At 18.6% G+C, this 15,264-nt stretch overlaps 1 protein-coding gene across 1 annotated transcript; it reads right to left on the bottom strand.

Moving 5' to 3' along the window:
* Positions 1-580: 580 nt before the first annotated feature.
* PGSY75_1468100 (hypothetical protein) lies at positions 581-8,086 on the bottom strand (the record flags this gene model as incomplete). The annotated part of the gene is made up of 1 exon (XM_018788361.1): positions 581-8,086. One exon carries the CDS (start codon positions 8,084-8,086, stop codon positions 581-583), a length of 7,506 nt encoding a protein of 2,501 aa, XP_018639733.1.
* Between the last annotated feature and the right edge of the window lie 7,178 nt (positions 8,087-15,264).

A 15,264-nucleotide genomic window follows, 5' to 3' on the forward strand; every position in this document is an offset into this window, starting at 1 on the left:
AAAAAAAAAAACATAAAAATAAAAAGACAATATTCATTATACATATAAATATAAAATCAATAAAGAAATTATATAAAACATATATATTTCCTTATGTCCAAAAAAAATAAAAAAAAAAAAAATATTTTTTTTTTGGAGTAATAAAAAAAAAAAAATAATAGTAAATATATATATAAAATAAATATAAGAGGAATACGTCAATGGAAATAAAATTATAAATATCCATTAAAGGATAAATAATATATCAAATATAATTATATCTACTTGATACTTGTTAAATAGAAAATATATTATAAAGTAGTAATATACATTTATATACAAAATGTAAAAAAATATATTACTTTTTAAATATATTTTATACTATTTGTATTAAAATGTTAAAATTACTATGGATATATTTATCACTGTATGGTACAGATATTTTTTTGTATTTATATTTTATATATCATTCTATTAATATTAGATGATATATAATTGAATTATAGGACTACTACATTAAAACATTATTTAATGTTAATATAATTATGTTTTAAAATATACACATTATATATATATTTTTTTTCTGTTGAGTTTTAATTTTTTATATGGTATCTTCCTCCTCGGCATCTTCTAATGATTTATTATTATCTTCATTTACATCATCACTATTATTTTTATTATAATTTGTATGATCATTATTTTCATATTCATCCTCTTCTTCATTATCATCATTTTTTTCTTCTTCATTTTTTTCTTCATTATCATCAGTAGCTTCTTCTTCATCGTTCTCTAAATTTTTTTCTTTTTGTTCTTGATTAGAATTGTTTGAGTTATTACTATCATCATTTTCATCTTCATTATCATCTGGTGTTCCTTCATTTTCTTCTTCATTAGGTGAATTTCTATTATTATCATTTCTATTTGTAGAATCGTCATCCTTTTCATTTGCTTCATTATCTTCATTTTTATCGTTTTCATTATTATTAGGTTGTGCGTTTTTTCCTTTTTCTTCTTTTGTACTTTGTGCATTTTCTTTGGGTTGATTGTTTATTTTGTAGTCATTTTCATCATCATTATCCGATTCAATTTTTGACTTATCAAAACTAAAATTGGATTTATCAAGATATCGTTTTAATTTCAAATCACGTGATTCTCTCCATTTTCTTAATTTCATATTATCTTGACATATAAGAAGATAATGTTTAATTAATCCGATAAGTTTCTTTTTAAAAACAAGGAAAGCATAATTATTTTCATGAATGAATTCTTGTTTACTAATAGATGGCTTAAGCCAATAAGGTACATTAACAATAACAGTAAGTGCATATTTATATAGATTTCCTTCATATAATGATGGATTGGGTGGGTATTTTGCTAAGGCAAGGTTATATGCAGTATCTATAAAAGGTGCATCTAATCTTTTAATTAATCTATTTTTATAATATAATAAAATTCCGGCTTCACATACTCTATTAACTTCAATAGATGGACTATTGTTATCATTTAAAAATCCCATCATAATAAATGATCCATACTCATAATCTGAAGGTGTAAACAAATAATGGAATTCTACCATTTTATGTAATTTTGTTCTTAAGAAATTATATAAAGTATATTTACTTGTATTATTTATATAATATTCATCTTTTATTTTTAAACCATCCATATATATATTAACATAACTTCCTTGTCTAATTTTTTCACTTTCATTATTTTTTGAATCACTACTTTTATCTACCTTCTTTTTCTTTTTGCTTAAATTCTTTTCATTCTTTACACGAGTTCTTGTTCTTATTTCATGTACTTCATTTACTTCATTTTCTTCTTGTTTTTTCTTTTTTTGTTTGCTTTCATTATCATTTTCTACATTTTCATCACCACTATTATTATTATTATTATTTTCATCGGTATCTTTTACTTCTTTATCAGCTTCTTCATTATTTTCATTTGATCCTTCATTTGATTTCTCATCAATTGCATTATCATTTTCATTATCTATTTCGTTTTCATTTTGATTTTTTACTTCCTTTTCCTCATCATCCTCTTTTTTCTCTTCCTTTGCATGGTCTTTTTCTTCATCTTCTTCAACCTCCTCCTCATCATCATCACCTTCTTCTTCATCATCGTCACCTTCTTCATCATCATCATCATCTTCTTCATCACCATCTTCATCATCCTCTTCTTCATCATCTTCTTCTATTTCTTCATTATATTTCATGCCATTTTTTCTTGCGCTCTCTTGTGAAATACCATATTCCAGTGCTTCTTCAAATTTAGTTTTTTGCATTTGTTCTTTTGTAACTTTCTTATTGTCATTATTAATAACATCATTGTCTATATTATCTGCTTCACTCTTATCATGATTAGAATTATTGTTGTTTTCATTTGGTTCATCATCACCATCCTTTCCTTTACTATTCTTTTCTTCATCATTATGTTGATTCAGATCTACGTTTTCTTCATTCTCCTTGTTTGAATTATTATCTTTACTTAAAGATAAATTTTGTTCAGTTGTGTTATTTTCCTCTTGCAAATTCTTTTTTTTCGCATTTAATTTTTTTCCTTTCTTTTTCTTTTTCTTTTTGTTCTTTTTCTCGGAATCATCCTCATTGTCATGTTTTCTCATACATGTTGGTATAAGTAAAGTGTTTTGTAAAAATATATTTGTACTTCTTCTTAAATATAACCAGTATAAATAGGTAGATAAACAATAATCTATACTATCTTTTGGATGATCCCACAAGGGGAATATTTGGCTAGCTTTATATTTATCTTTTGATATCGATGCATGCAAATGAGAGTTATATTCAAAGAGATTTAATTTTTTAATTGTACTGTTGTAATATTGGTATTGTTCATTTTCTTTAAATATTTGATCTTTGTAATTATTATTATGCTCATTCTCATTCTCATTATTATTATTATTATTATCATCATCATTATCATCCTTTTCATTTGCATCTTCTTTTTTCATATTTTCTAATTTTGTACATGCATTTTTATCAATATCGTCATTTTTCACATGTTGGCTTTCTTCATTCTCATCTTTTTCATTAACAGACACATTAGCACAAGATTCATTATGTTGTATTTTTACCTTCTTTACATTTTCTTCATCAAAATTTCCCTTTCTCTTAATATCCCCTCTATTACTTAATTTAACATCTTCGACACAGGACACTAGTTTATTACTATTGTCATCATTTAACATATTCTTGTTATTCTTGTTGTTATTTTTCTTTTTCTTGGTATATTTAATTTCGTCCACACTTAAGGGTGAACTACTCAAATATATGTTATTATTTAGAGGAGAAAAAATTATAAAATCCATATCATCCCTAAAATCCCAATATAATAGCCTTGTTCCACTATAAGTACCTAATATATTAATTTGTTCTGCTAATAAACTAGGACTATTAAATGGAGTATAAGACATTAACAATTTTTGATGATGTCTATGTTCAGATTTATTCGCAATATTTCTATTAATCAATTCTTTATTAGGTAACTTCCACATACATAATGGTGTAGCCAATTCTTTAGCCTCACAGTGATTCATTAATTCTAGGGATAATAAACCTATACCTATAGTATTAAATGTTCTAGACATTATAGCACAACTTGAAGAAATTCTTGCAAAGGACATTTTAAAGCCTACTCCATATTTTACGTCAAATATATTATTTACATTTTCATTATAAAATAATTCTTGATCATAATTTTTCGTATAATAATCATCACTAACATAACCATTATTTTGATCATTATCATATGCATTATTTGTTCCTATTTTATTTTCATCTTCTTCATTTTTATTATGATCCCCAGTTATGTGATCATTTTCTTCATTATCTAAATCATTTTCATTATTATTATTTTTATCATCATTATGTGTTGTATTTTTTTGTTTCTTTTTATGTGGTAATGCATTACTAGTATCATCTAATAATACATTTTTACTAGATGCATTTCTTTTATTACTATATTCATTTTCATTTTGGTAATCATTATAATCATCACCTTTGTTATTAATAAAATCATTATTAGGTAATGCATGTTTTTTTATATTAGTGCCACTATTATATAAAACAACACTACTATTATCTTGATATTTATAATTTCCATACATTCTTAGTACTCTGTTCATGGCATTAAAATCTAATCCTTCACCATCATCTTGAATGGATAACATACCATCATGTTCAGGTGTTAATTCATATTTGATAAAAACATTTTCTGCTGGATTATGAGCGTGTACACAATTGTCTACTAAATTAGCAAAAGCTCCAAATAGCCATTTTTGTAAGGTACAAAAACTATAGAGTAAACTAATAGAATGTGTATCCCTAAAATAATAAAGTGGCATTTGTGTAGTGCTTATTCTTTCTCTGGTTGTATCATATTCTTGGACTCTTAATGGATTTTCTCCAGTTAATGATAATAACCAAGCATCACCAAAAACTGAATTTTTTTTAAATCCTCCTTGTATAAATACACATGGAACTGGATTTCTATTTGCTCTTCCTAATACATTTTTTGATTCGAAAAAACATCCTACATGTCTTTGTCTACCATTATATAAATATTCGTCATTACATAATTTTCCTTTTAATAAATACCATTTTCTTTGTGAAAAGAAATAAACAAAAACTTCATCTGTAGATACAATTTTTTGTTTATTTTCTTTATATAAATAAGTTATTCCACTACATAAAATCATTAACCTTTCAATAGTTTTAGGTTCTGCGCCTTTAAAATCTTGATGTCTTTGTGTAATAAAAACACTACTATAATTTGAACGACATCCAATATCTCCTTCGTAAGTTTCTCTATACCATTCTCCAACCATTCTAAATTTTTTGTTATTATTACTTTTGTCCTTTACATTATCTGCATGTTCCTTATCATTTGAGCGCATATTATTATTGTTTGCATTATTATTTTTTTCAGCTAAATTATTATTATTATTATTATTATTATTATTATGGGTATGATTTTTATCATTTTTTGCTGAATCCATACCATTATTATATGTTGTTTCATCATTTGCATTAGCATTGATATGTACATTATTATGTACTTTAAAGATCCACATATCATCTAATAATCTTCTTTCTTTATGTGTTTTAGAAATTTCACAATATTCTCCACCAAATAGACATATGGTATTCGTATCGGACCATACCAAGTTCATTCCAAATCTTCCTATGGGTATATCATCACATAGGTAGTTAATACGAATCCATACATTTGAATCAAATGAAAATATCCACATGTCATTTAAACTGACAATACTATTATTATATAAACATTTTCCTCCAAATATTATAACTCCTTCTGTTAAGTTTGGTTTTTCTCCTCTTACATGTTCACATTTGGCTGGATATACTAGTGATGAATGTTGATCTCTGGGTAAAGGTATTTTTCCTTTAACACTTCTACGTGTCCATTTACGTGTTTCCATATCTAAAAGATATATATCATTGTAATAAGTATTTTCATTACTACCACCAAATAAGAATACAGATAAACCATTATTCAATGAAACTAAATGTGTACTATGTCCCTCTCTTTCTTCAGGACAGTTACCACTTAAAGGTAATAATTTGTAATTGTAATAAATTAAACTAAATGTTAATGTATGATTAAAAGGAACTTTTTTATTTTTACCATTCGAACCACCAAACATATATAATTTGTTACCAAATTTTACTATACTATGTCCATATAAATATGCATGTGGTGATTCGTTCATAATTTTTAACCATTTAATTCTACCAAAAACAGATGAAATTAGGATATTCTTAATATTATTCATTTTATATGATTCTATATTTTTCTTAATAACTTTCATTAATTCTTCTTCTTCATCAGAAAAGCTATTTTTATGTTGGAATTGCATATTAAAATTTCTAGTAGCTGCACTAAGAAGATCTTGAGGAATTGTATTTCTACTATTATTATTAAAATTATTCATATTATTATTTAAATTATTATTATTATTATTATTATAATTATTAAAACCATTCATATTACTATTATTATTATTATTGTTATTATTATTATTATTATTATTATTTGGATGATCATTTCTTAAATTCATCAAATTATTAAAATTGGTTCCTTTTTTTCGATTAAAATTCATTAAGTTATTATTACCCGGAATAGACATTTTTTCATTTTTTGCATATTTCAACAAATTACTTATATCTGCTGCTACTTTACTATTTAATATTTTATCATTATCAAGGTTCATCCTTTCATTATTATTTAAATTATTATTATTAGCATAAAAAGCATTATTAGCTACATTTGATAATATATTAGAATAAAATTGGTTATTTAATAGTGCACTATTTAAATTACGATTATTAAAGAGTACATTAGATAAATTACTTACGGTGGAATTCTGTGAATTATTATTCATAAAATCATAGGAGGATTTGCTCAATCCAAATGCTGCTTCTATTCTAGCTAATCCTGATGCATCGGGGACCATATTTCTGTTGGGATCCTTTTCTAATTTTTTAATAATATCATGTAGTATATCATGCCCTACAACGGCACCAATATATGCATATATTTTTCCATGAGGTAATTCATTATTCAAGAAATCGGTAACAATACCTCTAATACATACACGTTGATCGGGAGTTGTAATATTATGATTAGCTAAAACTTCTAACAAATTAAATAATGTTGGTCGATATGTAAAATTATCATTATATGATTGTTGTATTTGTTGACTTGTTAAATTTTGATTTGGAATATGTTGATGTATATTTGTTTGATTTTGCAAATTTTGTAACTGATGTAATTGTGATTTATTGTTGTTATTAAACATATTATTATTTTGATGTTGATTTGGTAAATTAAATAATTCATTCTGTGCATGATTATGTAAATTATATGTATTATTTTTCTGCCTATTGTTAGTTGTATGTCCTACACCTAATTTATTATTCTTCATAAAATCAGAGGTTGATCCTAGGGATATTTGAGCTGCTAAAGCATTTACATTAGATAGAATATTTTTATTCATTAATAAACTAGTAGCATTAATATTGTTAAATAGTTTACTATTTTTTTCATCCAAATTCATATTCTTATAAGTGATCACATTTGATTTATTTGGATGACTATTTTTATTAATATTATTGCTATTACTATTTACATGATTTAATCTATTTTGTTTTTGCATTTGTGTTGAAGGTAAATTATTATTACCAATAAAATTATTATTATTATTATTATTATTATTATTCATGTTATGGTTTATATTGCAATTATGTTGGTTATTATTTTTATTTCCCTTTTTATTCGATAAATGAGAATTATTAATATGACCATTCATATTATTATTATTATTATTATTATTACTATTATTACTATTATTATTACTATTATTATTATTATTATTGTTAGGAATCATTAGGTTGTTTTTTTCCTTATTTTCAAAATATTCTATATTATTATATTTATTTTTTATTAAATTAGTAGTTGTTGTATCTTGTAAAGCTGAGGTACCAGACGCACGTTTCATATTATTGTAATTTGGATTTTTAGTGTTTGTTAAATTGCTACCATCATTTATAATATTGATATTGCTACCTTTATTTATAAATTTATCATTCTTATAATTGATAGCATTTATAGGAATATTTAAATTTCCGTTAATATCACCATTCATGAAAGCACCATTAGAATTAATATTGTTTGTGTTAAGAACAGAATTGTTATTGGTACTTTTTTTCAGTTTGTCATTTATTTGTACACCATTATTTACTAAGTTCTTATTGAAAACAAATAACTGTTCTAGCCAATCCGAAATTTTGGAATTGAAAATACGAGTTCCTGAATTTATATCTATACCTTTTTTAGTTATACTAACACCAATACATTTATATTCATCATTCACTTTTTGAACATGAAGTGTTACACCCTCTGTATCTTCTGGTACAAATATATCATACACATCTGATTGTTTTTTCTCATTAATAGCTTTACTAGGATCTAAAATGAAATATATCCCTGAGTCATCTTGTAAACATTTAATTAAATCTAAATTGTAATTTGAAAGGCTGAAATTTTTATTTGCCTGTTTCATATTATATCAAATAATAATAAAAAAAAAAAAAAAAAAAAAAAAAAAAAGATTATATAAATAATATATAAATAATTAGAACTCCCATATGTATTATATTACATATGTATAATGTGCATGCATTATGATAAAATAATTATACTCTTTATTTTTATCTTATGCATATATAAAAATCTATATATATATATATATATATATATATAGATTTATATATGTACAAAAAAAAAAAAAAAAAAAAAAAAAAAAAAAAAAAAAAAAAAAAAAAAAAAAATATTTTTTTTATTTATAAAAAATAATTTTTTTTTTTTTTTTTTTTTTTTTTTTTTTTTTTTTTTTTTTTTTTTTTTTTTTTTTCTTTTTCTGCCTTAATTGTTTGTTTCCTATGTTTATTTATTTTACTCTTATATATTCTGATGGATGCTGTTATTTTTTTTTATTGATTTAAAAAAAAAAAAAAAAATCATATATATATATATATATATATATGTCTTGTAATTTAAACACTTTTCCTATTTTTGTTTATTTATTAAAATTGCATTTAACGAAAGAATTGATATAAAAAAAAATAATAAAATAATAAACTGCTACATATATATACCTATATATTTACATATATATATTTTTTATTTATTATACAATATATGGAAAAATATTATAAAAATATACATATATTTATTCATCATATATAATATGTTTAATAAATGTTTTTTTTTTTTTATGTAAAAATTATAAATGAAAATTAATATACTTACAAATCAAAATAAATAATAATATATGGTATTTACATATATACAAATACAGCAAAGTATTTACATATACATCTTACAACGCGTTAAATATGTGTATAAGTAAATATATACATATAAGCGTATATACATATATTATTCTGATATAAAAATATATTATATTTCTTTTAATTTTCATATACTTTATTTTACATAAATATATATATATATATATATATATTACTTCTTATATATATTCTTATTTTTATAACGTTCGTCTTTTCTTCCTTTTATTTATAATTTTTTTTTTTTTTTTTTAAATATTACTGCATTTATACATAATATATATAAATTACATATGAATAATACATAAAGACATGTTTTCAAGATATAATAAATATTATAAATATATATATATTCAACAAGAGATATACATTTAAGTTAAATGCACATAAATTATCTATGTTTGTTTCCACTACAACAATAAGTAAAATAATATTTATTAGTTTTTATCATTTATATGATTTATAAATATATATATGTATATATATGTCCATGTAATATTTTTTCATTTTTTTTTTTTATAATTCATGTATTTTGCTTTATGTTGTGATAACACCAATTGTTCACTTTAAAAATATATATCCAGTATAATAATCATATATATATATATATATATTATATATGTGCATTTAAATATAACAAAACTTAAATTTTATTATTCAAAAAAAAGAAAAAGAAAAAAAAATGTATATATAAAATGATGAAAATAAAAACAAATACATATAAATGTATATTTTAATGTGTTTACATTATATATATATATATATATATATATATATATATTATATATAAATATTTTTCTTTTTCCTTTTTTTTTTTTTTTTTTTTTTTTAATAAACAATTCAAATACAAATCATTATACAATTGTACAAACAACAAATACAAATTTATTCCTACTTTTTTTTTTTTTTTTTAGTACATTTATGTATATATATATATTATACATATATGCATAATTTTATTACACAATTATCAATATATATATATATACATGTATACACAAAAATATAATATTACACGATGATAATTTACATATTTTTAAAATTGTATTTATTTCATCTACTTTTTTCGTTTGGTTCTTTTCTGATTTTAATCTTTTATGTTATATTTTATTTTTTAAATAAATTTACAATTCATTGAAGGTGTAATAAAAAAAAAAAAACTATTATACGACAATAAATTTAAAAATTAATACAAATAATAAAAATATATATATAATATATATAACGTATATTTAAAAATATATATTAATATTTGTTTGTAACCTAAATTAAATTAATAAATATATATATATATATATTATTATAAATATTTTTATATATGCATAATACACTAAATATACGTTTAGATATAATGTAATATATATTTATAAAAAGAAATATAACACTTAAATTAGAAAACATGTTAATGTGGTATTATTTTTTATATTAAAGGTTTATCTTTTGCCTACATATATATAATAGTAATAAAATTTAAAATAAAAAAAAAAATCATGACAACTTATATATTAATAATAAATATATATAAATATATATACAATAATAAGAATAAGAATAATTAATAATAAATTATATAATTAATAATAAAAATTAACACTTACAATAATAAAATTAATAATTTATTAATAATATATTTTTATAAAAAAATATTTACGCTTCCACAAAAATAAATTATATATATAATAATATTTATGATAATATTTAGTCAAGAAAAAGAAAAGACTTTTATTTTAAGAATTCATAATAAAAGAAAAAAATAAATAATAATAAAAAACAATTAAGAAGATATAAAATATATTAAAAATATAAATTTAAATCTTTCATAAAAACTACTAAATATTTATTTTATATAATAAAATAATACAAATTTTAAAAATAAACATATATTTTTTATTTTTCTTTTTTTTCCATAGTTATTAAAAATTATAATAATATATGTATGTAAAATATATAAATATATATATAATAAATAAGTGCCAAATTATTAATAATAAATAAAAACTACATTTTTTATAAACTTTTTTTGTTTTTTTTTTTTCTCTCTCTCTAAAGAATGATAAATAATATAATATTTCTCTTTATTTCTAAAAAGTGCTATTTACAATATTCACAATATAATATTATTATATAATTTAATAAAATTTAATAACATATATTATAATAATAAAAAAAAATAAATAAATTATCTCACATTGCATATTTTTTTTTATATATATTAAAAAATATCATATGTATTTATAAAAAATATATAATATATACATATAATATATTATATATATATATACAAAAATGAAGGAAAAAAAAAATTGATAATTTTATGCACATTAATATATTTAAAAATATACTTTATATATATATATATATATATTGCATAAAATAAATATATAATATATATAATATACATATATATATATATATTATATATATATATATATATATATAATATATATATATTATATATATACATATATACATATATACATTTGTATATCATATAAATATATACTTTATTGACAAATATAAAAAGGGGGTGTTAAAGTTTTTTTTTTTTTTTTCTCCTTAATCAAATATAAAAATATGTATATGCAAAAAAGAAATAAAAAAATATAATAATAATAAATATTTTATATTTAAAATAATTAAATAAAAATATATACATATCTTTTTTTTTATTTTAGAAAAACTTTAGTATTAAATAAATATCTAAAAGAAAAAAAAATAATATATAATATATATATCTATTATATAAAAAAACATGAAATTAAAGAAATTTCCTAATTTGTATTTATATGTTTTTTATATTATATAACATTTGAAAGTTTGAATATTAAAAAAATAAAAAATTTAGAATATATAATATATTTTTGAGTTAATAATTATATATAAATATTATTATATTGCAATAATATTTCCTTTTTCTGTTTTTTTTTTTTTTTTTTATATTTAAATAAAATGTGCACTAAGAAGATACTTGTTTTTTATTATTTATACTTATATATTATATAATTAGTTTTAAATATTTATGTTATATTTTTGTACTTCTTTTATGGTTATTCAAAGATAATTTTTTTTTTTGGGAATTCTTAATATTTCATAATATTAGAAAAATATTTATTTTATTAGTATTTTTTTCATTATTTCCTTTTACCTCATTAATTTTAATATATTTATATTACTTGATGGAATCTAATTTACATGCAATGATAAAATAAATAAATAAATTGGCAGACGATAAGAAAGATATTATTATTTAAAAAAAAAAAAAAAAAAAAAAAAGAAAAGAAAAGAAAAAAAAAAAAGAAATAGGAAATTATAATATTAATCAAAATTAGGTTATATTAGGGAAACTAATAAATATTTATTAGTACATTGCTTTTTATTTCATTACCAAAAAAAAAAAAAAAAAAAAAAAAAAATTAGTATTTTAGTTAATTTTATATTAAAAGTACATCATTAAAACTATAAAAGCACCCCCTAAAGAAATAATATTAATAAATAAATATATATATATATTTATATTAATAATAGTACTACATATGAAATATTGTATTATGTATAATAAATCCATTAGGTCTTATAAGCATTATAAAACTACCATTTAAAATAAAACATATAAACCTAGGAAAAATAAATATATGTTTTATTATTTTCCAAATATCATTTTATCTTATATGATTTTTCTCTCATTATTTTGTTTTATTTATTATTATTATTATTATTTTTTTTTTTTTTTATGTACATTGAAGGTTTATTTAATATTTTGATAGATAATTTCCATATGCATAAAAAATTATGTTCCAATATATATTTAGATATATCATGAGAATACTCTTTTTTATATGTACAAAAAAAGGTATATCGAAATATTTTATTAAAAAATATATAAATATTTACTCTTACCCTATTCTAGTTTTTTAATATATATATATATATATATATGTATATATTTATTTTTGAATGTATTTATTAAAACACTTAATATCAATAAAAAAAAGAAAAAAAGAAAAAAAAGCAATGCTCTTTTTATAGACATCATAGTAAGGATAACTTTATACTTTTTTATTATTTTTATAATAAATAGACAAGTTTTATTTATTTATTTATTTATTTATTTTTATTTTATATAGAATTATTAAAAATATGTTAGGATCTTAACCCTATGCCTTATTTCCTATACATTTTTTTTTTTTTTTTTAAATATATGTATACATATTTATATATAAGTTCTGCTTAAAGAGTAAAAGTAATAATAAAACAAATAAATATATATATATATATATATATAATATACTTTTAATATGTATATAAAGAATTAGTGTAATTATGTATATATAAATATCTCATATAATATAATATTTCTTTAAATCGTTCATTCATATATATTAAATTAAAAAAAAAAAAAAAAAAAACATATAATCATAATAATCTATTATATTAGAATTACTTATTTTCATTCTATAATATATAATTTTTTCAAATTAGGAAATAAAAAAATATAATAAATGAATAATGAACAAATAAATAATAAGTAAAATAATAAATAGAAATAATTATTTTATGATAAAAATATTTCGCCTTATATTTTTTATTTTTTTTTATAAAGCATAATATTATTTATGTATTAAAATTGTTTATTATTATTTTTTATTTTTCATTATATATATGTCTTTATTAATTTTTATTTTTCTAAAAAGCATGCAAATAAGGATATACATACAACAAAAATATAATATAATAAAAAAAAAAGTAATGGTTTTTAATAAATAAATATGGGCAACTTTTTTTTCCTATATTTTGGTAACATAAAAAAAATATATATAATATATTTATTTATTTAATACAGTATTATTATTTTATATTTATTTAATTTTTTTTTTTTTAATATTTTTATTTCGATCTTTTACAAACATACATATAAAAATATATATTATAATATATATATATATATATATATATATTATTATTTTAATTTTTTTTCTTGTACACACTATTTTATAATTTTATGTGTCTTTAAATAATAACACAAAATATATATATTTATATGTACACATATGTTACATTAATGCCATGTGCATATATACTAATAAAAAAATAAAATGTGTATTTTTTTTGTTTGTGAAAGTGGACACAAAACCGTAAAAAGAAAAAAATAAAATAAAATATACATATATGTATTTATATAAATGTACATTTTATTAATATAAAAAATAAAAAAAAAACATTCATATAAGACTTGTTCATATTATATAGTGCATTGGTTTTAATAAACGTTTATTTATTTATTTAATTATTCATTTAATTATTCATTTATTTATTTATTTATTTATTTATTTATTTATTTATTTATTTATTCATTTTTTTTTTTTATAATATAAATAATTATAATTATTTAACATTTTTTTTTTCTTTTTTATGGTGCTTAAAAAAAAAAAAAAAAAAAAGTAAAATCCAAATCATTTATATAATAAAGATCATTATATAAAAATATGAACATCTTCAAATATATGATATGGTTAATATATAAAACATTTAAATATATATATACTTTTTAAAATATATATAATATTCTTTGGAATAATAAATAAATGTCATTTAATTATAAGCATATTATTTACATTCTTTTGTCTTTATTTTATAATAGGAACGTAAAAATGATTATTTAGACTATATTTTTATTAATTTATATTATATATATATATATATATATATACATTTTTGAATATATTATTATATTTTCGTTATTCAATTTTATTGTTACATTATTTCTTTTTTTTCCAAATAATAATAAAAAGTCCAATTTATTCTAATAAGCATATTATATTTTTTCATAGAGCAACTAAAAATACAAAATAATATCATTATAAAAATAAGATATAACTATTTATAAAAATTTCATCCCATAATTATTATGAAGGATATATCTTCGTTAGATATTTTTATGTGGCATTTCTAATTTTATTTGGTTTACATATGAAAAATAAAATAATATTAAAATGCTTGATTGCATAGAAGATAAATAAATAAATATATTATATATTATATATTTTTTCTTAGGTTTTTCCTTTTCTAGCATATGTTCAAACAATTAAAAAATTAATTTTTTCATAGCAGCAAAAAAGAAATAGAAAAAGAAAAAAAAATGTATTTATAATATATATTATATTTATATAGCATCTTTTCCTTAATGATTTTTTTGAGCAATTTTTTTCTTTTTTTTTTTTTTGCTTATTAATTTTATAGTTAATATATAATACATTATAGATATATATATATTATATAATTATTAGCTCTTATTCAAAAAAGGTATACTAAAATATACTATATAATTTTATGCATAAGTAATAGTATTTTCTCAGTAAAAATAATTAAAGTATAATAAATTCATAAATTATAC

This window comes from Plasmodium gaboni, chromosome 14 (assembly GCF_001602025.1).
Source record: "Plasmodium gaboni strain SY75 chromosome 14, whole genome shotgun sequence".
NCBI lineage: Eukaryota > Apicomplexa > Aconoidasida > Haemosporida > Plasmodiidae > Plasmodium > Plasmodium gaboni.